This window comes from Phyllopteryx taeniolatus, chromosome 2 (genome assembly GCF_024500385.1).
Source record: "Phyllopteryx taeniolatus isolate TA_2022b chromosome 2, UOR_Ptae_1.2, whole genome shotgun sequence".
Classification (NCBI taxonomy): domain Eukaryota; kingdom Metazoa; phylum Chordata; class Actinopteri; order Syngnathiformes; family Syngnathidae; genus Phyllopteryx; species Phyllopteryx taeniolatus.
The window spans coordinates 6,790,839-6,818,783 of NC_084503.1; the positions used below are offsets into that span (position 1 = coordinate 6,790,839).

A 27,945-nucleotide genomic window follows, 5' to 3' on the forward strand; every position below is an offset into this window, starting at 1 on the left:
TTACCTGACGGAGAAAACCGGCTCACCGTCGATCAGGTGCCTCCGAAGGGCTCAGCGGGCTGGAGGAAACTGGCTTCAGCAACGACACATGAAAAGCAGGATGGAGCCGTACGGCAGCAGGATTCACGATAGCCTCCTCCTCAAAAGGCCCAATGAAGCATGGACACCTGCAACTTTCAAGTCTTTGGTAGAAAGCCACACCTTCTGACCTAGGTAATACCGGAGCAGGAATCCTGTGACGGTCGGTTGCGTCCCGCTGTCCTGGAACAGGTGATGGTGAACAGAGGGAATGGAGATGTCTGATTCCTGAGATGGTCTCGAAGCATCATGGGAGAGATGACTCAACGTGACTCGTAGCTGTGCTTCCTATGCATTTGAACAGGGAATATGAAAATTTTAATGATGCAATCATTGAAATTATTGGATTTAAAAAGAAAATCAATGTAAAGCACGGACAATAGCACTAAAATGGAACAATTTAATGTAATCCTAAGTTTTTTTTTTACTATTCACAGTCAGTGGAAAGGAAAGACCACCAGGGAGCAGTGAGGCTCTGCCTCACTTGCCTACCCTGACCGCACGTCACTGACATACCTGTAGCCGAGCCGATGAGAGAATTGTGAGCATATTCCACCCAGGGGAGATGGAAGGCCCAAAACAAGGGATGCTGGTGACAGACGCATCACAGCGCTACTTTCCAGGTCTTGGTTTGCCCGCTCGGTCTGGCCGTTAGACTGGGGATGGTACCCGAAAGATTTTCCATGCTCTTGTCTTAGTTCTTGCAGCGTTCAAGTCCTCAAAAGTGGGTAGGGGATTACTTACGCTTTTATCGGCAGTCCCGATTGTCTGTTGCAGTCTGATTTTGTCCTTTTTTTTTTTGCTTTCTGAAGTCCACGATCATCTCTACCGTCTTGAGCGTGTTCAGCTCCAGGTTGCGTCGGCCGCACCGCAGCTCCAGCCGCTCCGTTTCCTGTCGATACGCAGACTCGTCACCGTCTTTGATGAGGCCGATGACTGTGGCGTGTGAAAAAACTTTAGGAGTTTGACATCCGGGTGCGTTGAGGTGCAGTCGTTTGTGTAGAGAGAGAAGAACAGCGGAGAGAGGACTCATCCTTGGGGCGCCCCGGTGCTGCTGGTGTATGTAGATGAGGTGGTGTCCCCCAGCCTCACTTGCTGTGTCCTTACATATGGTCAGTTTGGGAAATATTCAATTGCGTTACACTGTGACGTTTTGTCAAACTGGATAACAATATGGCGCCCTCTCCTGTTGCTTTCCAGACTTAGATTTCTCCGGCTTTTTTGATGGCTGGACGCAGCAGCCAATCATATCGCAGCTGCGCAAAAGCGTCGCCTGCGCGCTCTTTGGTCCCTCTGAGGCCGCCGTATTGCCACCAGCAACATGGCGGCCGATGGCGAAGACGGGAGAACCGCGGCGGACTTTGTGACTTACGGGACTCCTCTGGAGCCTCTGGACGAAGGTTCGTCGTGTTCGTCGTGTTCACGTGAACGCGTCCCACATTAATTTGCCATTTATGTGACAACGGCGAGATTGTGTCGCCTTAGCTTAGCTGTTAGCGAGGCAGCCAGACTTCAAGCGCAACTTTGCCGTTTTGATGTTCCTCTGAAGATCAATTTGATATTTGCGCGCGATTGCCGAGCAAAACTGAGGGAAAATAATTTGTTGATGCGGTGTATTTAATTCGGGATGAAAGTTAATGTTATCAAATGTCATGTTTTCCAAAAGAAAGCCCTTTTAAGTATCGTTTTTGTTACACGAACGTCAGTGTGTGTGTGTGTGTGTGTGGGGGGGGGGGGGTGAAATGAATGAAGGCTGTTGTGCGGTTTGGAGGGTGGAAATAGAATCAGAATACAATGATTTGCAAATCCTTTTCAACCTATATTCAATTGAATACAAGACATTTAATGTTCAGAGTGAGAAGCTTTGTTTTGTTTTGCCAATATTCATCCATCCATTCTCTGAACTCGGGTGTGGGTGTGTGTGTTGGCACGTGACTTCGGGCGAGAGACCGGCTGCACCCTGAACTGGTCGCCAGCCAGTAGCAGTGCAAATGTTGACTCATTTTGAACGTGATGCCTGCCTCATTGATTGCCTTGTTGACTTGAGGTGAGGCATTGCTGCCACTTTCAAATCATATAGGCAATAAAGTGAACTGTGTGTCAGAGACGTGCAGGTGAGTAAGTGGATTACGCTGACCTGCAAAAACAATCGGTGATGCACTGACTCAGCAAGAAGTCAACTGCGATATGGCGAGGGCTTACCTGAATGTGGCTGTGTTGTGAGAAAGCCTATTTATTTATGTTACACTGACGAATGTGTGCGCGCGCGTGCGTTAACCCTAACCCTTTCAGACGAGGCCCCCCGCAAGCCCCTCCCCCTCCACGAGCAGACGGTCCGAGACGAGAAAGGTCGCTACCAGAGGTTCCACGGGGCGTTCACCGGCGGCTTCTCGGCGGGATATTTCAACACCGTCGGATCCAAGGAAGGTCAGCCCCGTTCCGCGACCGTCTCGCTTCCGTCTCGGCGTGCGGCGGCGCCCGGCGTTGATGTCGCTTGTGGTGTTGTCGTCAGGATGGACGCCGTCGACCTTCGTGTCGTCGCGGCAACAGAAGGCGGAGAAACACCAGGCCACGCCGCAGGACTTCATGGACGACGAGGTAGCGCCTGTATTGTTGATTCCCATTCAGTAACTTTACTGCGTTACTGTACGTGCAATTGATTGACTGTTGGCACAGTGAAGTTGGTTCATCTTATTTGCTTTATTTTGGACCAAATGCGCCGGCACGGTGGACAACTGGTTAGCACATCGGCCTCACAGTTCTGGGGACCGGGGTTCAAATCCCAGCTCCGCCTGTGTGGAGTTTGCATGTTCTCCCCGTGCCTGCGTGGCTTTTCTCCGGGCACTCCGCTTTCCTCCTACATCCCAAAAACATGCGTGCTAGCTTAATTGAGGACTCTAAATTGCCCGTAGGTGTGAATGTGAGTGCGAATGCTTGTTTGTTTGTATGTGCCCTGCGATTGGCTGCCAACCAGTTCAGGGTGTACCCCGCCTCCTGCCCGATGATAGCTGGGATAGGCCGCCTGCGAAACTTATATACAAACTATATTTATTTTACAGAAAAGAACTTTACAGAATAATTAATAGTTGCCATAGAGATCCCCGTCATCCATTAATTGTAGAATACAAAGGATTAACATTTGTAGAAATGTACAAGGCTACTAATAAGAAAAAAATCTTACCTAAAAATAGTCAAATTAAGTTGAAAAGAGAATAAGCGACTACAATCTGATAGGTATCAAAGTATTTAGAAGTACAGGAAAGTGATGGAAATGACTGCGGTATAGGAGTGAAAGGTGTGAAGCTATGGAACAATTTGAAACAGAAACGGAGTTAAGCTCAAGTCATATATTTCAAAAGCTTTTTAAATTTGGGGTATTAAGTAATTATCCATCCATCCATTTTCTACCGCTTATCCGAGGTCGGGTCGCGGGGGCAGTAGCTTTAGCAGGGACGCCCAGAGTTCCCTCTCCCCAGCCACTTCATCCAGCTCTTCCGGTGGCCAGCCGTCTCTCCAGCGTGTCCTGGGGCGTCCCCGGGGTCTCCTCCCGGCGGGACGTGCCCGGAACACCTCACCGGGGAGGCGTCCGGGAGGCATCCGAATCCGATGCCCCAGCCACCTCTTCTGGCTCCTCTCGATGTGGTGGAGCAGCGACTCTACTCTGAGATCCTCCCGGATGACCGAGCTTCTCGCCCTATCACTAAGGGAGAGCCCGGACACCCTGCGGTGGAAACTCACTTCGGCCGCTTGTATCCGGGATCTCGTTCTTTCGATCACGACCCACAGCTCGTGACCATAGGCGAGGGTAGGAACGTCGATCGACCGGTAAATCGAGAGCTTCGCCTTTCGGCTTAGCTCCTTCTTTACCACAACGGACCGATACAAAGTCTGCATCACTGCAGACGCCGCACCGATCCGCCTGTCGATCTCCCGTTCCATTCTTCCCTCACTCCTGAACAAGACCCCAGGATACTTGAACTCCTCCACTTGGGGCAGGATCTCATCCCCGACCCGGAGAGGCCACGCCACCCTTTTCCGACTGAGGACCACGGTCTCAGATTTGGAGGTGCTGATTCTCATCCCAGCTGCTTCACACTCTGCTGTGAACCGCTCCAGTGAGAGTTGGAGGTCACGGCTTGATGAAGCCAACAGAACCACATCATCTGCAAAAAGCAGAGATGCAATACTGAGGCCACCTAACCGGACTCCCTCTACGCCTCGGCTGCGCCGAGAAATTCTGTCCATAAAAGTTATGAACAGAATCGGCAACCTTGGCGGAGTCCAACCCTCACCGGAAACGAGTCCGACTTACCGCCGGATATGCGGACCAAACTCTGAAACCGGTCGTACTGGGACCGAACAGCCTGTATCAGGGGGTTCGGTACCCCATACTCCCGAAGCACCATCCACAGGACTCCCCGAGGGACACGGTCGAACGCCTTCTCCAAGTCCACAAAACACACGTAGACTGGTTGGGCGAAATCCCACGGACCCTCGAGGACCCCGCTGAGGGTGGAGAGATGGTCCACTGTTCCACGGCCAGGACGAAAACCACACTGCTCCTCCTGAATCTGAGATTCGACTTCCCGACGGACCCTCCTCTCCAGCACCCCTGAAGAGACCTTACCAGGGAGGCTGAGGAGTGTGATCCCCCTGTCGTTGGAACACAGCCTCCGGTCACCCTTTCTTAAAAAGGGGGACCACCACCCCAGTCTGCCAATCCAGAGGCACTGTCCCCGATGTCCACGTGATGTTGCAGAGGCGTGTTAACCAGGACAGCCCTACAACATCCAGAGCCTTGAGGAACTCCGGCCGAATCTTATCCACCCCCGGGGGCCTTGCCACCGAGGAGCTTTTTAACTACCTCGGTGACCTCAAACCCCAGCGATATGAGAGCCCGCCTCAGAGAACCTAGACTCGACTCCCTCATGGGAAGGCGCGTCGGTGGAATTGAGGAGGTCTTCGAAGTATTCTCCCCACCGGCTCTCAACGTCCTGAGTCAAGGTCAGCAACGCCACATCCCCACTATACACAGTGTTGCTGTGTATAGTATGCACTGCTTCCCTCTCCTGAGACGCCGGATGGTGGACCAGAATTTCCTCGAAGCCGCCTGGAGGTGTTTCTCCATGGCCTCACCGAACTCCTCCCATGCCCGAGTTTTTGCTTCAACAACCACCAAAGCTGCATTCCGCTTGACCGGCCGGTACCCATCAGCTGCCTCAGGAGTCCCACAGGCCAAAAAGGCACACCAACAGGTTCGGGGATTGCCGCCACGACAGGCACAGACCACCTTACGGCCACAGTTCAGGTCGGCCGCTTCGGCAATGGTGGCGTGGGACATGGTCCACTCGGACTCGATGTCCCCCGCCTCCCCCGGAACGTGAGCAAAGTTCTGTCTGAGGTGGGAGTTGAAACTCCTTCTGACAGGGGATTCCGCCAGATGTTCCCAGCAGACCCTCACAATACGTTTGGGCCCGCCAAGTCAGACCGGCATCTCCCCCCACTATCGGAGCCAACTCACCACCAAGTGGTGATCAGTTGACAGCTCCGCCCCTCTCTTCACCCGAGTGTCCAAGACATGCGGCCGCAAGCCCGATGACACGACCACAAAGTCGATCATCGAACTGCGACCTAGGGTGTCCTGGTGTCAAGTGCACGTGTGGACACCCTTATGCTTGAACACGAACATGATGTTCATGTTATGGACAATCCGTGATGAACACAGAAGTGCAATAACAGAACATCGCTCGGGTTCTGATTGGGGGGGCCGTTCCTCCCAATCACGCCCTTCCAGGTCTCACTGTCATTGCCCACGTGAGCATTGAAGTCCCCCAGAAGAACGATGGAGTCCCCAGCGGGAGCGCTCTCCAGCACCCCCTCCAAGGACTCTAAAAAGGGTGGGTACTCTGAACTGCTGTTTTGTGCATAGGCACAAACAACAGTCCCGTCCCTCCACCCAAAGGCGGAGGGAGGCAACCCTCTCCTCCACCGGGGTGAACCCCAACGTATAGGCGCCGAGCTCGGGCTCCTTCCCTGCCAGAGAGGTGACATTCCACGTCCCTAGAGCCAGCTTCTGCAGCCGGGGATCGGATTGCCAAGGTCCCCGCCTTCGGTCACCGCCCAGTTCACACTGCAACATGGTACCACTTGATACACAGGGACTATACATACATTTAAGAAAATATAATTTTACTCCTCCTGCATGCCATAAACACAATGAAAATTATTAGAACACACTTCAACTTATTAAAAACACTTTTTAAAATAAAGATGGGCAAATTTGATTTTCTTAGGGCTGATACCTTGAAGCAGATGTTTATTAAACAGCTTTTCAGATTTGTTGACTTTTTTTTTTTTTTTTTTTATTTTATTTAATTTTTAATTGACATTTGTTTTAAAATAACAAAAAGTGTAGGGAGGTCCCAGGTTCAGGAGCATGTATTATAAAGTAAAAGGAAAACTTAAATAGCTCCCTAAAGTTCTTGATAAGAAGTAAAGTTTTTCAAATGTTCAATCCGGTGGAACCCCGCTATTCGCAAGGGATAGGGACCGGGCCTGACCGCAAATTGTGAACAGCCGCAAACAATTGACACTCATTAAAACTCCCATGAGGGGGAAAAAAGGAACCCCCCCCCCCCTGAAAAAATTGCAAATAAGCAAGGGATTGCGTAAAAAAAAAAGATACTAATCTTAGAAAACAAATGACTGAATTATGAGCTCCAAAATTTACTAATATAAAATAATACCATAATATTTAGTGGAAAATTCACTATTAGGTACAATATACAGTATATTAGTGAAAATGGTAAAATATTAGGTGAAATATACAGTGGAGCAGGGTTAGTATTTAGGTAGCCACCAATTGTGTTCTCCCACTTAAAAAGATGACAGACGTCTGTAATTTTCATCCTAGGTATATCTCACCTATGAGAGAGAAAATGGGAAGGAAAAAAATCCAGAAAATGACATTGTCTGATTTTGAAAGAATTCATGAGCAAATTACGGTGGAAAGAACTATTTGGTCAAAAACAAAAGTTCATCTCAATACTTTGTTGTATAGCCTTTTGTTGGCAATGACAGAGGTCAAACATTTTCTGTAAGTCTTCCCAAGGTTTTCACAAACTGTTGCTGGTATTTTGGCCCGTTCCTCCATGCAGATCTCCTCTAGAGCAGTGATGTTTTGGGGCTGTCGCTGAGCAACACAAACTTTCAACTCCCTCCAAAGATTTTTTTATGGGGTTGAGATCTGGAGACTGCCTAGGCCACTCCAGGACCTTGAAATGCTTCTTACGAAGCCACTCCTTCGTTGCCCGGGCGGCGTGTTTGGGATCATTGTCATGTTGAAAGACCCAGCCACGTTTCATCTTCATTGCCCTTGCAGATGGAAGGTGGTTTTCACTCAAAATCTCACCATACATGGCCCCATTCATTCTTTCCTTTACACGGATCAGTCATCCTGGTCCCTTTGCAGAAAAACGCCCCCAAAGCATGATGTTTCCACCCCCATGCTTCACAGTAGGTCTGGTGTTCTTTGAATGGAACTCCGCATTCTTTCTCCTCCAAACACGACAAGTTGAGTTTTTAACCAAAAATTTCTATTTAGATTTTATCTGAGCATATGACATTCTACCAATCCTCTTCTGAATCATGCAAATGCTCTCTAGCGAACTTCAGACGGGCCTGGACATGTACTGGCTTAAGCAGGGGGATACGTTATCACTGCAGGATTTGAGTCTGTGGCGGCGTCGTGTGTTACTGATGCCAGCCTTTGTTACTTTGGTCCCAGCGCTCTGCAGGCCATTCACTAGGTCCGCCCGTGTGGTTCTGGGATTTCTGTTCACTGTTCTTGAGATCGTTTTGACCCCACGGGTTGAGATCTTGCGTGGCTCCCCAGATCGAGGGAGATTATCAGTGCTCTTGTATGTCTTCCAATTTCTAATAATTGCTCCCACAGTTGATTTCTTCACACCAAGCCGCTCGGTCTTCCCAGCCTGGTGCAGGTCTGCAATTTTGTTGCTGGTGTCCTTTGACAGCTCTTTGGTCTTGGCCATAGTGGAGTTTGGAGTGTGACTGTTTGAGGTTGTGGACAGGTGTCTTTTATACTGATAACGAGTTCCAACAGGTGCCATTAATACAGGTAACGAGTGGAGGACAGAGGAGCCTCTTCAAGAAGTAGTTACAGGTCTGTGAGAGCCAGAAATCCTGCTTGTTTCTAGGTTACCAAATACTTACTTTCCACCATAATTTGCTAATAAATTCAGAAAATCAAAAATCAGACATTGTGATTTTCTGGATTTTGTCTCTCATAGGTGAGGTATACCAACGATGAAAATGACAGGCCTCGTCTTTTGAAGTCGGAGAAGTTGCACAATTGGTGCCTGACTAAATACGTTTTTTTCCCCACTGTGCACTGATATTAGAAAACAAAAATCAAAGTCCAAAAAGTTCTTTTAGTAGCAATACACGTGCAACCCGACAAAGACATTGCTTTTGTTGACCCCGTGGACATGACGGATTCCGTCGGCATTGTTGATGTTTTTTGACGTCCTGCGCCAGGATCTGGGCGAGCATGGCATCGCCCCGGCCCACATCACCACGACGCAGCCGTTTGCGGCGCCTGCGACGCGGCGGGACAAAGCCAAGACCGTCAATGCGCAGACCACCCTCATACCGGGCGACAACATCCTCGAGGAACTCGTCGCACCTGCAAGGTGACGCCGGGAAATCCTACTATACCTCTCCTATTACTTTTAGGGGTGGAGCCTGGTTTTTAACGGACCCCGATTTAACGAATATGAGAAGCAACGGACTGGCGCCGTGAGCCCGTTCGAGCGCGTGGCTAATTTGCATGCAAAGCAGGACGCGTGCAAATTATCCACGCGCTCGCATTGGCTCCCTGCGCTCTTGAAAACGGGAAGCCCAAGTGCAAATCCTGGCTGGAAAAGCTCAATTTGGACAATATTTTTCAAAGCAAAGCAAATTTATTGATATAGCGCATTTCATACACAAGGTAACTCAATGTGTTTTACACGATTAAAAGCATTTGAAAACAAAGAAAAAAACTGCTTATAAACATTTAAAACAAAGAGGAAAAAAAATAAAATAAAAATGCAATTAAAACAGCGTCCAGTGCAAGAAATATCATTGAAAGTGGAAATGCTCTAAAAAGCATGGGAAAAGAGTTTTTAACCTGGACTTAAAAACATGCAAACTTGGGGCTGACGTCACTTCTGTTGGCAACTTATTCCATTTGTGTGCAGCGTAATGGCTAAATGCTGCTTCACCGTGTTTGCTTTGGGCTCTGTGCTCCACTATTTGACCTGAGTCTGTCGATCTCAGAGCCCTACTGGGTTTATATTCCATTAGCATTTCATTCATGCATTCAGGACTTAAACCGTTTCGTGATTTATAGACCCGTAGCGGAACTTTAAAATCTATTCTAAAGCTGACTGGAAGCCAGTGTAAAGACTTTAGAATTGGAGTACGTAGTATGCTCTGACCTCTTGGTTCTAGTCAGAACCCGAGCCGCAGCATTCTGAATGAGCTGCAGCTGTTTGATGCTCTTTTTAGGGAGTCCAGACCATTACAATAGTCATGTCTACTTGAGATAATAGCATGGATGAGCTTCTCCTGGTCTGCTTGACTCATGCAAGCGTTCACTCTGGATATGTTCTTCAGATGGTAGAAGGCAGTTTTAGTAATTGATTTGACATGACTGTTGAAAGTCAGGTCAGAATCTATCCGAACACCAAGGTTTCGGACTTGGTTTTGGTTTTTAAAGAGAGTGACTCCGGGTATTTACTAACAGCAATCCTCTTTTCTTTATTGCCAAAAACAATTATCTCAGTTTTGTTGTGGTTTAATTGAAGACAATGTTGGCTCATCCGGATATTTATCTGTTTTAGACAGCGACACAACACCTCAATTGAGCTGCAGTCATCTTTAGACACTGCTAGATATAACTTGTGTGTCATCTGCATAGCTATGATAGTCCAAATTAAAGTTCTGAAGAATTTGACCCAAGGGTAGCATATACAGGCTGAACAGGAGGGGTCCAAGAACTGACCCTTGAGGGACCCCTTAGGCATTGCCATTCGATGATAATTGCTGAGTGAATTAAAAATAACTTGGCTATGAAAGGGAGATTGGAGATGGGTCTATAGCTTGCTAACATGGAAGCATTTTTAAGCTTTTTTATATTCATTTACAGTAAGTTTGGACTGGATTGTGTGTTTTAGGCATGGGGGGAAAATGTATGAAACCATTTTTTTACTGTATGGTTGTATTTAGGCCATGAAAAAAGTGCTTGAATGTAACAGACAATTGGCAGTAATAAACATAACTGTAATAATAACTGTCCTGTGGTATTGTACTTGACATAATTTAAAAAATATGAAAATTCTGACCAATTGTTCTGGAAGTGAATTTCTATAGGTTGGAAGCTCTACAGTCATAGCCATAAATGCAATTTTACTCATAATTGGCAAGTATGATTTATTTTATATTTTTATTATTATAGAGTGCTTTGTCTTGCATTTTTTTGGGATGAAAAGCGCTTACAAATAAAGTTTGAGTGATTGATAGATCATTTCAGCTCTCGGTGACAGTGAGACCTGGAAGTGATTGGGAAGAACGGATTGGGAATCCTCCGCAAGGTTTCCGGGCTTTCCCTTAGAGAACGGGCGTGAGAAGCTCTGTCATCCAGGAGGGGCTCAGAGTTGAGAGGAGTCAGATGAGGTGGCTGGGGCATCTGATTAGGATGCCTCCTGGACGCCTCCCTGGTGAGATGTTCTGGGCAGGTCTCACTGGGAAGAGACCCAGGACACGCGGGAGAGACTACATCTCGCGGCTGGCTGGGAACGCCTCAGGGTCCCCCTCGCAAGAGCCGGATGAAGTGGAGAGGAAAGTCTGGGCTTCCCTGCTAAAGCTGCTGCCCCCGTGACCCGACCTCTGGCAAGCGGAAGAAAATGGGTGGATGGATGGATGGATGGATGCGTTTTCGGCCTTGTGATTCCCTTTTTTGGTTTGCGGTTTCGGTCAAGAATTTTCATTTCGGTGCATCACTGGTTAAAATAGTCACCCCAGTTCGAATGAAGTTGGGACGTTGTGCAAAATGTCAAGAAAAATCCGAATTTAGTGGTTCCTCGAGTTCACTGACTTTTGGGAGGGGTCTTCCGTTACAGCCGTCTGTCATATTGAAGCATTTTTTTAATGACCTATATTATAGTACAGAATTACTCCAAAAAAAGCTTGAAAAAGTTTAATTTCCAAAAGTACGTGCCTGCCGTTTTCAAGAGCGCAAGCGCGTAAGCATATGGCTGATTTACACGCGTCTGGGCTCACAGCACCAGTCCGTTGTTTCGGGTTCTGCTAAAACCAGGTTCCACTGTACACTTTTTTTCCCCAAATCCTTTTCAACCTATATTCAATTGAAAGACAAGCTCTTTCATGTTGAAACGGTCGAACGTTTTGTATGATCAATGTTGTCGTTGCGTGTCAGGTCTTGCATCGGCGTGGATCTCCTGACCCGCATGGGCTGGAAAGCGGGTCAGGGTGTGGGACCTCGGGTGAAGAGGAAGACACGGCGCCAACGCTCACGTACGCACGCCATCTTAGCGCTTGCCATGACGGCCGTTTGACAAGGATGCGTGTCATTCTTCTTTTCAGCTGATGGTGGCGCTAGAGTCTTTGGCTGTGCTCCTCCCCCTGCTGGCTCTGAGGGCTCCGAGGTGGGTGGAGTCTGTTGGGCGACCACGACGTTTATAAAGATGATGATGATGATGATGACCAACAGCCAGACGATGACGATTATGACTATGACTACAACTCGGGGGTGTACGATATTTATTTCGACGATAATGCCGACAACGACGACGACAAGAATCCCGACTACAACGATGATGACAACAATGACCATAATGACAATGACAAAAATGACGGTAATGATGGCAACGGCGATAATTACGGTAATGACCGTGACGAAGATCACTATAATGATGATGAGAATGACCGTGGCGACCGTGTGTCCTTCAGGAGGACGACGACGAGTTTGCCCCCGAGAACGTGACGTTCGCCCCCAAAGATGTGATCGCGGTGGACTTCAGCGTGAGGGCGGGGCTTCAGGGTCTGGGCTACAGCGGTCTGGATCCCATGCTGGCTCTTCGCGGCGAGACGGGCGACGAGCACGTGGACCTGTTCTCGCCGCACTCCGACGCCACCAGCAGACTCTTCGGGGAAACACCCCGGGGCTCGCGACGAGGGGGCGTGGCCGGCCAGGTGAGTGGCGTGGCCTGCGCCGGTACCCAGGACCGTGCCAGTCTGAAAAATACACAAGTTTTTTTTCGATCAGGATTATTATTATTTTTGAAATTGAACCTTTAGTTATTCACGTCAGGCAATTAGAACAGATTCTCATTTGAAATGCTGAGCTGGCTGCAGAAGGCATGTAGAATAATGTGACTCTTGCCCACAAATGAGCATTTTGTGTGCATGTTATATTACAGTCACCCCTCGCTATATTGTGGTTCATTTATTGTGGATTGAGTGCATCGGATCTATGTCAAAGGTCAGCGGAGTGCAATTATTCACCTGGACATACAGTCCCCTTCAAAAGTATTGGAACGGCAAGCCCAATTCCTTTGTTTTTGTTGTATCCTGAAGACAATTGGGTTTTACATCAAAAGATGAATATGAGACAAAGGTTTTAGTATTTATATCTAGATATGTTAAACAACTCGAGACAGAGCACCTTTTGTTGGAAGCCACCCACTTTTCAAGTGAGCAAAAGTATCGGAACATGTGACTGATGGGTGTTTCTAGTTACTCAGGTGTTGCCTTTTCGATTGATTGCTTAAGCATTAGATGGTGCTCATTTTTGGCTTTGGGTTTCACTTGTGAAAACTGCATTTGCTGTTAAGCAAACATGAAGACCAGCGAGTCTATGGGAGAAAAGCAAACCACACAAGGTCATCTGTGAAGCATGGTGGAGGTCATGTCATGGCTTGGGCTCGCATGGTGGCTTCTGGAACGGACTCACTAGTCTTTATTGATGGTATAATTCATGATGATAGCAGCAGGATGAATTCTGAAGTCTACAAAACCATTTTGTCTGGCAATTTACAGAAAAATGCATCTAAACTAATCAGGAGAAGCGTCGTCATGTGACAAGACAATGACCCAAAACACACTGCCAACACAACAAAGAACTTCATCAGTGGGAAAAAGTGGAAGGTCTTGGACTGGCCAAGTCAATCACCAGACCTTAACCCAATCGAGCATGCATTTTACCTCCTGAAGAGGAGACTGAAGGGAGAAACCCCCAGAAACAAACAAGAACTGAAAGAGGCTGCAGTCCTGGAAAAGACTTTCAAATGAAGAATGCAACAGTCTGTTGAAGTTAATGGGTCGCAGCCTCGATGCACTTATTGCAAGGAAGGGTTAGGCCACCAAATATTCAATGTTATTCACTTGAAGTCCATTTAATCATGTCTGTTCCAGTACTTTTGCTCACTTGAAAAGTGGGTGGCTTCAAACAAAAGGTGCTCTGTCCTGAGTTGTTCAACACATCTGGATGTAAATACCATGAAATCAAAGCAGCAATTCGGAACTTTAGGCTCATATTCATCTGAGACCCAAATGTCTTCAGTATACAACAAAAACAAAGGAATTGACCTTGCCGTTCCAATACCTTTGGAGGGGTTTATGGGTCAATTGATTGAAATGTGGCAGCTGACTCACAGAAGGTCGGTTGGGCTCATGTTTTCAGCAGAACAAGAAACCTTACCGCATAAAAACACAAGCCACAGCCACGGGTTTTATGAAAAAATGCACAATTACTAACATTAGCCCAATTATTTTCTGAAGTCCCACGTGCGACTCTAAATAGTATAATTTGTCTATAAAATTGTCATTAGTACGCCTCTGCATAACATTATCAGCTCCTGATTTTTTTTTTTTTTGCACCGAGCAATTTGGTACGCCACCGTAAATGATGCTGACAGTGCTAACAGGAATATGTCTGACTAGAAAACATGAAACCTTTTTTTTCATTTTACGACTTTCTTTGGAAAGCTGACAATCCACGTGTTTTTTTTTTTTTTTTTTCCTGTAAAATGCCGTACTTTGGTCCCTGACGCGAGGGCTGTGCTGTTTAGGCGTTCGGCGTGGGCGCGCTGGAGGACGACGACGACGAAGACGTGTACCAGCGGGACACCATGTCCAAGTACGACACGGTGCTGGGGGACGAGCCCGGAGACGGACTCTACGGCTGGACGGCGCCGCACAACAAGAAAAAAAATACACGTACAGACACTGATGATGAACTAATCACGTTTTTTGTTCCTTGTTATTGTTAAAATGGTCCCGTAAATGTGTTTGCAGACCACAAGGAGGCGTCGTACCTTGGCAAAATCTTGGAAGGCTTCACCTTGGCGCAGAATTCTGAAGAGAAGAAAACTGTGAGTGATGTCTTGAAAAAAGTGAAAACTGATCCTGAATGAACATTTGGCTTGATTTACAAAAGAGAAGAAAACATGTTTCAATGTTTAAGACGAGTACAAAATTGTCCTCAATAAACATTTGAGATGAAAAAAAGTTAATTATGTTCATTATTTGTTTTTATTACTTATATTTTTTATTTATTATAGGTCATGGTTAATTTAATAATAAAACACTCTAACAACAAAAAGACGTTTTAAGTGTCAGAAACAAGTTTAAAAATGATGGCGAATAAACATTTTAGTGTTAACAATCGTTAGAAAAAGTTAGACAATTTAAACATTTAAATTTAGCATTGTTTTTGTTTTTGTTTTCGAAGAGATGTTTAAATGATAAAAACAATATTAAAGTGATTGTTTTTATTTACAAAAAGAAAACCTATCAAGGCTAAAAACAAGTTTAAATGTTAATTATTTTACTTGATTAAAAAGACAAGAACATGGTTAAAGGTTAAAAATTAATTGAAATGTATGATTAACAAACATTTTACTGGATTAAAAACTGAAGAAAAGATGTTTAAAGGTTAAAAACAAGTTTAAAATGATCATTAATAGTTTGAATTTGTTGCAAAACATGTTTAAAGGTTAAAAGTTACAAGAGAAAGCATGTTTAAATGTTAACCTTCTTAAAGTAATTAGAAAGTTTATTTTAATTGAAGTATTTATTTTTACATTTTTTTGTTTTCTTAATGTTTGTTTTATTTCAAAAAGAAAACGTGTGTAAATGTAAAAACATGTTTTATATGAACTAATAACATTTTATGTGACTGGAAAAAGTATAACGTATAAACATTGTATTTGTTCACAATGAAAAGAAAAGGGGCTTAACGGTTGCAAACAATAAACGTTTTTGAAGAAAAAAAGTTGATCAAAGTTTTTGATGACTCCAAAAACTGCTCGCAGATCTTTCCTCCGCCCTCGCTGCCGGCCAACTTCCGCCCGGTGCACCACTTCCGTCCCCCGGTGGCCGTTTCTCACGTTTCGGGCGTGAGCGCCGCCCTGGCCGAGGCTCTGAGGTCGTCCAGGGGTCATATGGTCCGGGAGGACGCGGCCCCCGCGGGACGCCACCACATGGCGTCGGGGCAGAGGGGGGCGCTGCTGGGGGAAGACGCCCTACCAGGTGGGAAAGTCAGCTGTGAAACGCTTCCTTGTGTGTGTCTCTCTATCTGAGTTATACCGCCCCCAGGTGGCCAAGGGAAGCCCCCCAGAAGGAGCAGCACAATGTCCATTGAATTAAGCTGAAAAGTGGGGCAAAAATTCTTTTTCATTGTATTTGTTCATGTCATTGTTTTTATAAAGTACAATATTATAGTGCTTCTTATTATCAAACGCGTTACATTTTTTGTTACACACACACAGACAGACACGCAAGCATACACAATGCACACACCTACACTAGCACACTTACACTTGTACTCATGCAATTATACACACACACACACACACACTTAGAGGCTGACACGGGAGTAGATGTTGAGCCTACTCCCTCACAGTCCCAAGTCTTTTAAAATCAAATACCGCCAAATCCCGAGGGTGTAAAAAAACAGCAACACCAATTCCCAAGGTTTAAAAAAAAAAAAAAAAAAAAAAAATCCTGACTAATCCCGAGGGTTTTAAAAACAAAGAAAAAAGAAGGGCAATTCGCCAATTCCCAAGGTTTAAAAAAAAAAAAAAAAAAAATCCTGACTAATCCCGAGGGTTACAAAAAACAAAAAATCTGGACCAATCCAAAGGTTTTTGGGGCAAAAGAAAATCCCGCTCCTTCCACTCCCACAGAGATTGATTGCAAAAATGAGCCAAAATTTGACAGAACCCCTGACCCTCCTCCACTTTTTTTTTTTTTTTAGTTCCAGTGAATACTGCTCTTTTCTTGTAATTATACAGTGGGTACGGAAAGTTATTCAGACCCCCTTAATTGTTTCAGTCTTTGTTATATTGCAGCCACTTGCGCAAATCATTTTTTTCCTTATTAATGTACACACAGCAGCCCATATTGACAGAAAACTACGGAATTGTTGACATTTTTGCGGATTTACTAAAACAGAAAAACTGAAGTAACGCACAGGCGTATTTAGGAGAAACGCCCTCTTGAGCTAATACAGCCATGAGTCTTTTTGGGAATGATGCAACAAGTTTTTCACACCTGCATTTTGGGGATCCGCCGCCATTCCTCCATGCAGATCCTCTCCAGTTCTGTCAGGTTGGCTGGTGAACGTCGGTGGAGGGCCGCAGTGATGGTTGACTTTCTAGAACTTTCTCCCATCACCCGACTGCACCTCTGCCGGTCGTCCCAAACGTCTTCCATTTCAGGATTATGGAGGCCACTGTGCTCTTAGAAACCTTAAAGTGGAGCAGAATTTTTTTCCTAGCCTCGGCCAGATCTGTGCCTTGCCACAATTCTGTCTCTGAGCTCTTCGGGCAGTTCCTTTGACCTCATCATTCGCATTTGTAAGGTTCTATATAGACAGGGGTGTGGCTCTCCTAATCAAGTCCAATCAGTATAATCAAACACAGCTGGACTCCAATGAAGGATGATCAGACGAAATGGACGGCACCCGAGTTCAATATATGAGTGTCACAGCAAAGGGGCGCAATACTTATGGATGTGTCATATTTCAGTTTTTCTTTAATAAATCTGCAAACATTTCAACCATTCTGTTTTTTTTTCTGTCAATATGGGGGGCTGTGTGTACTTTAATGAGGAAAAAATGAATTTAGGATTTTAGCAAATGGCTGCAATATAACAGTGAAAACATTTAAGGGGATCTGAATACTTTCCATACCCACTGGGGGAGGAGAGAGAGAGAGAGAGAGAATATAAAAATCTTTTTAAATTATGCAGTACGTCTGCTTTAGTCACCGTAATAAGTACATTACATACAAATACATAATTACTGGAATGTTCAAGAAAAAAAACAAGTTTATTAACAGAAGCTGTATGAGTCCCTTAGTTAAGCAATGTTTAGTTCAATGCTTAGTCGAAATATTGATATATTGATTTGGATTAAAAATTCAATAAAGTATACAGCGACTGCATCACGGTTTGCACTCTCGTCCACTTTGTCGTCATAATTCCCGCTCCCGATGACCTTCGCTCCTGCTCAATCCCGTGGTTGGCGGTGAAATTCACTCCCATCCCGTCGGAATCCCGAAATGCCAGCCTCTAACACACACATGCGCACACACATGCATTTTCTTTGGTGGGAGGGGCTGGAATGCATGCAACAATACGCGCACAGCGTTACACACATGCAAATTCACTCACACACGAAATCATACATAAACATCAACTGTACATTGAAAACCTCTGTCGTGATTGGTTGTCACGTCCCACTGCTTCCTGTCCAGGCCCCGCCTCCGTCATGGAGCTGCTGAGGCCCGAAGACCGCCAGCGCTTGCTCCGCCTCCGCGCCTCCGCCCCCGCGCCCTCGGCGGGCGTGGCCTCCGTCGGTGCGGCGCCTCCGTCGTGTCCCCCGACCGCTCCCCCCTCCGCCTCGTCGTCGGCCGTGTCGGATCAACAGCGGGAGGCGGCGGCGGCGGCGTGGAGAGGCGGCAACCACTCGCAGGCCTTCAAACCCTTCGAGATGAACGCCGGCAAACAAGCCAGATACGAAGCCTACTTAGGACGACTGCGGCTGGGAGACAAAGGTGACGCACACAAACACACACACAGACACGTGTACACAGTCATGTGATAGTTGCGGAATGTACCTGCTGGTGCAATTCGATTCATCGGCCGATAGCGCTTTCCAAATCTGCAGAAATCATCGGCAAAACATTGGAATGCATTTGCAATTGATTTATTCTTTGACGCGTGATTATTAATTTGTGCAACTGCAATGCCTTGCTTTTCGTGAGGTTAGTACAGAGTCATCGCTTTGAACGTGTGTCCTGAAAATTCTTCTCACGGAGATGAGAACGACGACGACGGCCGCGAAGACGCTCGAGTCGCTCGATTTCGGGCGACTATAAATTAAATAATGAATTTATAAATGAAATATAAATTAAATATGGGACACATTCAACAAATACTGGTAACATAAACTCAAGTACTAAGATCTTAATCATCTTTATAACGTCATCATTTCAATGCATTGCAGCTTGCAATGCTTTCTGGGAAACATGACTTCACCGTCATCACCGTAGATATGAGCAATAGGTAGTTAAGACACGCCCCTTGGAGCTGCACGCCTACGGTGGCGTTCAAGCTAGTAGGGGCAAATTGCCGGCGCCCCGTCGGCGGTTGCGGCTCATTTGGTAGAGCGGGCCGTCCGGTGTTGCCGGTACCGACGTGTCCTCGGGCAAGACGCTGATTCCTAATTTTCTCCCAGTGGGCCTGGCGGCAAAAGAGGAGTTCGACACCTCTGCAGTGTGCTCTCTTTGCGTGGTGTCGTCGAGCGTTCGCCACAGTTGGAAGAAACGGGGCCTACGACAACAAGCCAAATGTGTTTTCCTAAACATCTGCTCAAATGGGCTGCAATCTTCTGGATTATATTGAAAACCACATATTTTATGATTGAGAGTGTTTTTGGGGCCACCCGATATTTTTCATTCATTCATTATTTTTTTTATTCATTTTATTGTGTGTTCTGTAGAACCAATAGAGAATTGCTATTCATTTCAAGTAATTTTAAGAAAAAAATGCTCTATCGGGATATGTGTACAACTCAAAAAGTTATTTTATTCAGGATGTATATTTTTTTAAATTAATCGGTGAGAACTTCTTTGACAAATATCGGGATCGGCATCAGCCTCGAAAAATCCATATGGATCGGGCCCGGCCGGAGGTTCTTTCACCATCAAGCCCCTCCCTTCGCACGCACGACCACGTACGACCACGTATGTACATGTACATGTCAGGCGCTCTGGAGGAGAGTTTGGATCCTTCCATGACGGAGTGGGAGCGCAGCAGGGAGAAGGAGGAGTTTGTGCGCGCCTCCATCCTCTACCGGCCCAGCTCCTCCATGCTAGCCAGCCGCTTCACGCGCGCCACGCGCCAAGACGACGACGACCGCACCGTGGAAGTGGAGCCGGACCGAGAGGTAGCGCCGCGAGGGATGTGCATGTGTGTGTGTTTATACTAGGTCTGTATGAGTGCCCAAGTGTGTGCCTATGTGCATGCCTTTGTGTGCGTTTGCGTTTGAGCATTTACATATGTTCGTGTGTGTGTGTTTGGTGTTCATGCATGTGCGAATGTGTGGATGTGTGTGTGTTCAGGGCAACTTGCAGGACAAAAAAGCCGCCGTCAAGATGAAAATGTTCGGCAAACTGACCAGAGAAACATTTGAGTGGCATCCTGACAAGATTGTTTGTAAGCGGTTCAACGTGCCCCACCCCTACCCAGGGTACACACACGCGCGCACACACACACACACACACACTTTGAGTGAACAGTCTTCACATGATGATGATGTCATGTTCGTATGACGTCACTGCAGCTCGTCCACCGTCGGCCTCCCCAAAGTCAAGCGAGACAAATTTTCCGTCTTCAACTTTCTGACTCTGACCCAAGGTGCCGAACGTCCAGGTACGTGCGCACGCACTTCCTAGTGGTCATGTGACCGCCCGGTCGTCGCATCACACATACAGACAGTGCTGTGAAAAGTATTTGCCCGCTTCTCAAATTCTTCTTGTTTTGCATATTGTCCCCACTTCAATGTTTAAGATCATCAAACAAAAGTAAATATCAGACTTCTGTTTGTCAAACCTCAAATGCATTTTTGAAATGGGGATTTGATTTATTCCCGATGAAGGAAAATGTTGGGCCATCAGTTGGTGACCTCGGGCTGAAGCGCGCTTGGGTTCTGCAACAGGATAACGATCCGAAATACGCCAGCAAGTCAACTTGTCAATGGCTTAAAACAACAAAATCAAGTTTTTGGAGTGGCATCGTCAAAGTCCAGACTCGAATCCGATTGAAATGCAGTAGCACGACCTTCAAAAGGCCGTTCATGCTGGAAAACCCTCATTGGCAGTTCTGGAAAACGCTTGATTGCAGTTGTTGCTGCTGAGGACGGCCCAACCAGTTCTTAGGTTTAGGGGGCCAGGTAGCTTTGAATAGTTTTTTTTCCCCCCTAATAAATCAAATGTCACGGTCTGTGTTTTGGTTGAGTTTTGTTGCATGTTTGTTTGTTGTGTGTTCCCTGCACTTGGGTCCTCCACGTTTTTGTCTTGCATTCCTCACCTTCGAAAACTAATCGTGGCAGAATGAACCGACCAAAACAGGACTCAGCGGGAAGAAGGCGGCGTCACCCTGCACGCCACGAGTCTGGGTTTTCTTCCACGTTTGTTGTGTGCTCATCTAGTTATTGTGTCCACCTGTCGTCGTCAACCTTCTACCTTGTCCACCAATCGGCTCTCTCCAGCCACTCGTGTCTCGTCCAGGTGTTCCTCGTTGTCTCGTCAATCTGTTTGTATTTCGTTCCCTGGTTTCTTTCAGTTCTTGTGGGTTCATTGTCATTGTCTCCGTCATGTTTTGTTTCCAGTTTTAGGTTTCTTCAAGTATTTCTTTGTTACTTTGGTTATCTGTTGTGGGACTTTGTTTAGTTTGCTTTATCCATGTACCTCGTTTGCCCCTTTTTTTTGGAGATCAAATATAATTTTTGGAGACGCCTGGCCTCCCTGCTTCCCTGCACTTGGGGCCTCCACGTTTTTGCCTTGCATTGCTCGCCTTCGAAAACCAATCGTGACATGAAATCGGCATTTAAAACCAACATTTTAGGTTTACTTGGCTTATCTTTGTCTGATTATTTAAAATTCTTTGATCTTAAACAAAGTTGGGAAGTTCCAATTTCCAAAAATATAAGAATTTGAGAAGGGCGGAAGCACTGGACATTCTGGTGGTCGTGCGAGTGACTTCCTGGTAGTCTTGTGATGTACTTCCTGGTAGTTGTGTCAAGTCACGTTACTTAGTTCCTGATTTTGTCAACTGAGATAATCGTGTTGGTCCTTTGACTTACTACCTGGTAGCGTAGTTACGTTTCCTACGTCCCTGTCGGATGTTACCTCAGCTCCTCCGAAGAAGGCGCAGGCCACCAAGAAGTCCAGGTGGGACCAGGAGGCGCAGCAGAATGACGCGGCGGCTCAGCAGACAAGTGACATCAACGAATCTTCAGGGGTGTCCAGTAAAACTTCGGAGGTGACACCTGAAGGCAGAGCGGAGGTACAACGTCATGATTTCTTTATTTTTTTTAAATCCCAAAATCTTTTTCCTTCGTCTTCTCCGCCTCTTCCTTCTCTTACCTAAACTTCTTTTTCTTCTCCTTCAGAGCACACCTGATGGATCATGTGACCTCTCACAGAACAGGGAGCAAGAGAAGGCGGAGGAGGAGGAGGAGGAGGAGGAGGAGGAGGATGATGATGATGAGCACGAAGTGGAGGAAGAGGTTCGTCCTCCCATGGACGTGTTCAAGGCCATCTTTGCCAGCTCCTCAGACGACAGCAAGTCCTCCTCGTCTTCCTCGGATGAAGACTGCAAGGAAGAAGAGGAAGGAGTCGATGCGCAACCGACGAACCTCTTCGACATCTCGTCCTCGTCTTCCGCTCCCACGGCATCGGGGACGACTTCCTCACAGCAGACGGGTATGTGATGACTTCTTGTCTCGTCACTATGCACTTCCTGTAGTCATGTAACACACTTCCTGCTGCCATATGACTCTCATATAACGCATCCTGTTCCTGTAGTCAATAATAACACTGGGGAATACAATTTTTGTTGAGTTAGGTCTGACAGCTGTTTTCAACACATTTTTGGGTCCGGAAACCAAAACTGATGGCAGTTTCTCTCTATCACGTCATGTTTTTGAACAAAGTACGAACAAAGGAAATACATACACTATATACCTGTGTAAATACAAAACTAAGGTGGAATAGTTACAATCTTTGAAAACTAAAAAAACATAATAAAACGAAGTAGAACTTACGATGGTATGCCCATGGTTACAAGGTTAAGAGAAAAGAGCACAAATCCTCTCAATTCCTACTATGCTAGCTTTCTGTTTGCAGATATTGATAGTACTGACCTATTGGGAGCTGCACACTCCTCTGACTGCACTGTCTCAATTGGGACTGCACAAACAAGTTGCCACGTAGCTGGAGATGAGTCCAGTCGTAATCAGCTGGCAAGTAATCCGTAGAATTTTGCTTATCTGGAGGGTAATCTGTGGAGACAAAATTTGACGTACTAGAAAAAAACTGACTGCAATTTTGGAATCAGCATGCCAATTTTAGTTTTAATCAGCATACAAATCTAACTCAACAGAATTTTTTTTTTTTCCAAATTGTCCCCCAGTGTAGTAATAATAGATATCGATATCGGGCCGATACCAACCTTATTTCAAGGTATGGAATACTCGTGCAGGCAGACAACACCATCAACCGATACCTCCTCGCCAGTAGTTGGCGCTACCCCTGTGGTCTGACACCATGGCGAATCATGTGTGTCACTTCCTGCTCAGACAACAACAAACCTGCGCACTGGGCTTCTTTTCTTACCAAAACTTCACCGGTTTGGAAATACTTCAAGGTGAATGAAGGCGCACCAAACTTTGCAGAAGGCAAACTCTGCATAGCGACATTTGTAAGAGGTGGTACGAAGGTAATGAGCATAAAGAAGTGGAAGTTGTCGTGTGGGAAAAGAGGAAACTCCAGTAGCAAACATTTACGGCAATCTCTACAGAAGACAGAGGAATTGAAGAGAACAGCTCAGTGGATGCAGTCGTGCTGAGATAAGGCGGAGTATTGTCGGCTTAAGAGTGGCGATTGAGTCCATGCTGCTGAGTAGTCTGACCGAGGAGGAGCATGTAGATGGTGAACAGGAGGGGCCCGAGGACAGAGTGTTGGCGGGCGGAGTGGGCGGCTGTGGCTCAGTAGGTAGAGCGGGTCGAAGGGTCTCCGGTTCGAATCCCGGCTGTGTTCTTGGGCAAGACACTGAACCCTAGTTTGCCCCCAGCGGGCCTGGCAGCAGCCGCCCACTGGTGTGTAAATGGGTGAATGTGAGGCTTTGGGCACTGTGATAGTGTAGATAAAACGCTATATAAGTGCAGTCCATTTACCCTTTAGGCAGGCAGTCCTTAACAAGAGGTCCGGGGGCCAAGTGGAGGCTTTGACAAAAGAGAAGGCACCGGGGCAGGCGGCGACAGTCTGTGGAAGGGGCTGGTCGGCTTGTGACTGGCGTGGGTGAAGTGGGTGCGGGACAGGAACCAGTAGCTGCTGGTGGCTTGAAAGAAAGTAAGGAACATGGGGCCAAGATCAACAGCATCTGAAGGTAGCCTAACCCTATTAAGTGCATTTTCCTGACAGTCGATGAGGGTGGAGTAATATTGGGTCTTGGTCTGGTAGAGTGCTACTTTGGAGTGAGCAACGTGGTAGCAGGTGGTTTGAGAGGCTAATTATTTTTTAAATTTTTTATGGAGCCTCTCCAGTTGACGACCCCTGGCCTTCATGGCACGGAGTTCAGCGGTGTACCAGGGAGCAGAGCAAATGAAGGAGACGGACCTGGTTTTGAGTGGGGCAAGAGCATCCAGAATGAGAGACAGAGCTGCGTTATCACGAGCAACCAGACCATCCCGTGACGTTTCAGGACGGTCTGAGACCAAGCGTGCTGCTGACCGGTTTGATAGGGTCGCTGTGCCGAACTAGATGGAGCGTTCGGGACAGAATCTGGCCGGGGAGACTGGAATGGTGAACAGAATGGTGTGATAGTCGGAAACGGACTGCATATGAGGTGGTGGTGGACCCGTGGAACATACCAGGTCCAAGGTGTGACCTTTTGCATGGGTAGGACCTTGGACATGTGTGATTTTGAAGCACTCCAGCAGCAACAGGAACTTGATAGGGAACTTGGAGCTGCTGGAGTCCACGTGGCTGTTGATGAAGATATGGACCAGACGGAGGTGAGTAGCTCACAGAACTCTGACAAGAATGTAGCGGAGGCTTTGGGGGGGGGGTCGATAGATAACAGACCCAGCCAGCGTAAAAATTAGGCACTCAATTCTGTTACGAGGATGTCAGCACAATGGATGATCGCCAGCCCGCCCCCACGACCCGTGTAACCTTCCTTTTGTATGTAAACATGACCAGTTCTTGGACAGCCGGAGCTCAACACTTCACTTTTGCACTGGTAGCACTGGTGCGACCAACTTGTTCAACTGTTCACCAACACATGACTTGGTTGCACCCTTTTTTGGGGAGGTACAGCAAACCATGCATTTTATATTTGTACGTATATATATGTGTGTGTGTGTGTGTGTGTGTGTGTGTGTGTGTATGTCGATAAAAACCTCACTCAAAAAGCATTGCATTTGAAATCATGGCTAAACAAGAATGAATTGTTAACAAAAAGCGTACCTGATCAATACTGGTCATACATGATGAAACTTGTCTGCAATGCTAAAAACTTAATGCCAATTGCCAAATGTTTTATTTGAACATTTGTGTACAAACTGTAGTTTAAACAACCACACATTTACATGAATAAAACAATTATGTAAACTGTACATGAAATTCACCTTTTTAAATAACAGAAGTAGTATCAGCATTAAAACGTTTAGAATTATGAAAAATGCTGGAATTGGTTTTTGTTTTCTTATTTTTTTCTGAACAATACGACAGGCACCACACACGAAGTCCAAATATCTGAGTGCAGTGTATAAATTGTTATTGTTTCAAGTTGAGCAAATACCTCACGTAAAAGCTCATGTTTATAAAGCTGGCGCCACGTGAGGTCAGAGTGACGCACTTCCTGTAGTAATGTGAAGCACTTCCTGTATTTTTTTTTCCTCGTAGCTCCGGTTTCCTGTGCGCTGTCAGAGTCCCAGGAAGTTCTGGAGTTCGGTCCCAAGCTTCCTCCTCTCTGGTTCGCTCCCGGTGAGTCCATTGCTTGAAGCCCCGCCTCCCCTTTCACACGCGTCATCTCATTTGCTGACGGATCCTCTCGTTGTACCCGACGCAGCCACGGGGGGCGCCGCCGCCGCCGCCTTGCCGGCCCGTGACAGGAAACACAAGACCAAGAAGCAACACAAACACAGAAAAGACAGGAAGGTGCGCATGCTCATTCAAGTCTTCTTCCTCCTCCTCTTTTTACTCTTCTTTTTCACGTTGTTGTTCATTTTATTCCACAGAAGAAGAAAAGCAAGAAGAATAAAAACAAAGTGAAGCACCAAGAAGACAAGAAGAAAAAGACGAAGAAAAAGGAGGAAGAGGACGCATCGGAGCAAAGCGATGACGATGGAGACGGAAAGACGGTGTCCACAGAGGAATTGATCAGAAGGTCAGAGGTCAAGTCAGAAGAAAAGCAGTGGTCACATGACAGGAAGTTGCGCTGAAAACATCTTTTATGGCTGTGTGTGTGTTTGTTGCCAGGCTGAAGAGCGTCTCCTCTTCGCACGCCCCCCGGTGACCCTCATTGCTCAACAAGAAAAATTGCATTTTGTCATTAAAAAATTGTTTGGAACTACGAGAAACTCTTTATTTGACAGTAACTCAAAACTATTCATCAGCTCGCGTGTCATGTGACAGGAAGTCAAATGTCAACAAACAGGAAGTCGGCTGTCAACGCGCAACGGTGCAGCAACACGTTGAGTCAATAAGAAATAACTACCGAGTCATATGCTGTATTCTTTATCCTCCGCGAAAAACGACAAAATGAATTCCTCTTTATACTGCCCCCAGGTGGCAGACTAGGGCGGGGCATCGAGAATCGAGAACCGATTGGAACCGGGACTGACGTTCCGGTTCTCCCGGAATCGTTCGAATTAAATCATTTCGGTTCCCAGTTTCGATGCCTGCAGTCCGGCCACCCGAAGAAGAAGGCGAAAAACAACGAAGAAGAACGCACGGGAAGACGTGCTGTGCCCGACAACAGTTGTGCCAAACAAAAGTGTGTCTTAACTTGCACTGACGGTTTTTAGCGTTTATTTTAGTCTTCTAACCAGACCTGGTGACACAGGAGGGGAAAAAAAGGATTAACATTGGGCTAAAAGTTCACCAGAGGTTACACTTAGCAACTTTACATGACAAGAAATTGGGACAGAATTCACATCAATGTTGTCTCACAGTATCACAAACGCGAAACTTGTGTCTCATCAGTGGGTAGGGAAAGGAATCAACGTTTCAGAACAATTGGTTCCATTCGTTACGCTTCCTCTTGCTGTCTCGGTTGACTTTCGTGACTTTCCGTGCTAAAATGTGGCGTTGCAGTTGGTGCGTAGCCTTCAAAATAAAAGGCTACGAGCTTAAAACGGGAAGTCAAGTTAAAATTTGCAAACAGTCCCAAATAACTATTTTCACGATGCTATGTTTTAACATTTGGCTGAAACCTTAATTAATAATTCATATCACGTCGGTTGGGTTAGTTCCACGTGGACACGTTGCCTTTTAGTTCATCGGAGAAGAAGAAGAACGCGCATGCGTGCACACGAAATTTGTTCTCTGCATAGGTTTGATATTGATACTGGTTATAAAGAACCCCGAGTCAAAGTTCATTTTAGTCGATGCTGCGGGCTGCTAAGAAAATGGATGCGCATGATTTGGCCAGCCTTTATTTCAACCATGTAAACTTTTTTGACCGGGCCCGCTAAGAGAACCGGAATCGAAATGCTCCAATTCAAATGATGCCCAACCCGATGACAGACTAGAATGAGCAGCACCATGTGCATTGAATGGAGAAGAAAATGTGAGGCAAACAGCGGAATTCTTTTTAATTCTACTGAATTATGTCATTACAGTATGTTTTTACCATAAATTATGATATACTGTACAGTGCTATTTTTCTCAAAAATAAAGAGCAAAATGTTTATTTGGGGGAGGCTGGAATTAATTTAATTCATTCATAACCCATCAACTGCCTCAGGAGTCCCACAGGCCAAAAAAGCCCGATAGGACTCCTCCTTCAGCTTGACGGCTTCCACCAACGGGTTCGGGGATCGCCGCCACGACAGGCGCCGACCACCTGACGGCCACAGCTCCGGTCGGCCGCCTCAGCAATGGAGGTGCGGAACATGGGCCACTCGGACTCGATGTCCCCCGCCTCCCCCGGAACATGAGCAAAGTTCTGTCGGAGGTGGGAGTTGAAACTCCTTCTGACGGGTTTCTGCCAGACGTTCCCAGCAGACCCTCACAATACGTTTGGGCCTGCCAGGTCGGACCGGCATCTTCCCCCACCATCGGAGCCAACTCGGATCCGCCCGTCTCTTCGCCCGAGTGTCCAAGACATGCGGCCGCAGGTCCGATGACACGACCACAAAGTCGATCATCGAACTGCGAGCTAGGGTGTCCAGTGCACGTGTGGACAGCCTTATGCTTGAACATGGTGTTCATTATGGACAATCCGTGATGAGCACAGAAGTCCAATAACAGGACACCACTCGGGTTC

At 46.5% G+C, this 27,945-nt stretch overlaps 1 protein-coding gene across 3 annotated transcripts; it reads left to right on the forward strand.

Moving 5' to 3' along the window:
* Positions 1–1,319: 1,319 nt before the first annotated feature.
* On the forward strand, positions 1,320–26,025 carry gpatch1 (G patch domain containing 1). Of its 3 annotated transcripts, XM_061757273.1 has the most exons (20): positions 1,320–1,478; positions 2,371–2,505; positions 2,591–2,676; positions 8,635–8,789; positions 11,579–11,676; positions 11,746–11,807; positions 12,112–12,354; positions 14,232–14,379; positions 14,458–14,534; positions 15,477–15,693; positions 17,922–18,221; positions 19,434–19,615; positions 19,791–19,918; positions 20,012–20,100; positions 21,584–21,735; positions 21,842–22,154; positions 25,359–25,439; positions 25,525–25,613; positions 25,694–25,842; positions 25,935–26,025. In XM_061757273.1, the coding sequence occupies exons 1-20, from the start codon at positions 1,400–1,402 to the stop codon at positions 25,969–25,971; spliced, it is 2,820 nt and encodes a 939-aa protein (XP_061613257.1). In that variant the 5' UTR covers positions 1,320–1,399; the 3' UTR covers positions 25,972–26,025. The 3 variants fall into 3 exon arrangements, with proteins under 3 accessions (XP_061613257.1, XP_061613249.1, XP_061613266.1); XM_061757265.1 differs by having other exon boundaries at positions 25,694–26,025; XM_061757282.1 differs by lacking the exons at positions 1,320–1,478; positions 2,371–2,505; positions 2,591–2,676; ... (1 more) ...; positions 11,579–11,676; positions 11,746–11,807 and adding an exon at positions 11,848–12,017 and having other exon boundaries at positions 25,694–26,025.
* The last annotated feature ends 1,920 nt before the right edge of the window (positions 26,026–27,945 follow it).

Bases quoted from the DNA above. Each gene is read 5' to 3' on its own strand.
- gpatch1 (XM_061757265.1), top strand. From the start codon at position 1,400: ATGGCGGCCGATGGCGAAGACGGGAGAACCGCGGCGGACTTTGTGACT. The intron at 8,790-11,578 runs GTGACGCCGGGA...GTTGCGTGTCAG, and splicing joins GAACTCGTCGCACCTGCAAG to GTCTTGCATCGGCGTGGATC. The intron at 12,355-14,231 runs GTGAGTGGCGTG...TGTGCTGTTTAG, and splicing joins GAGGGGGCGTGGCCGGCCAG to GCGTTCGGCGTGGGCGCGCT.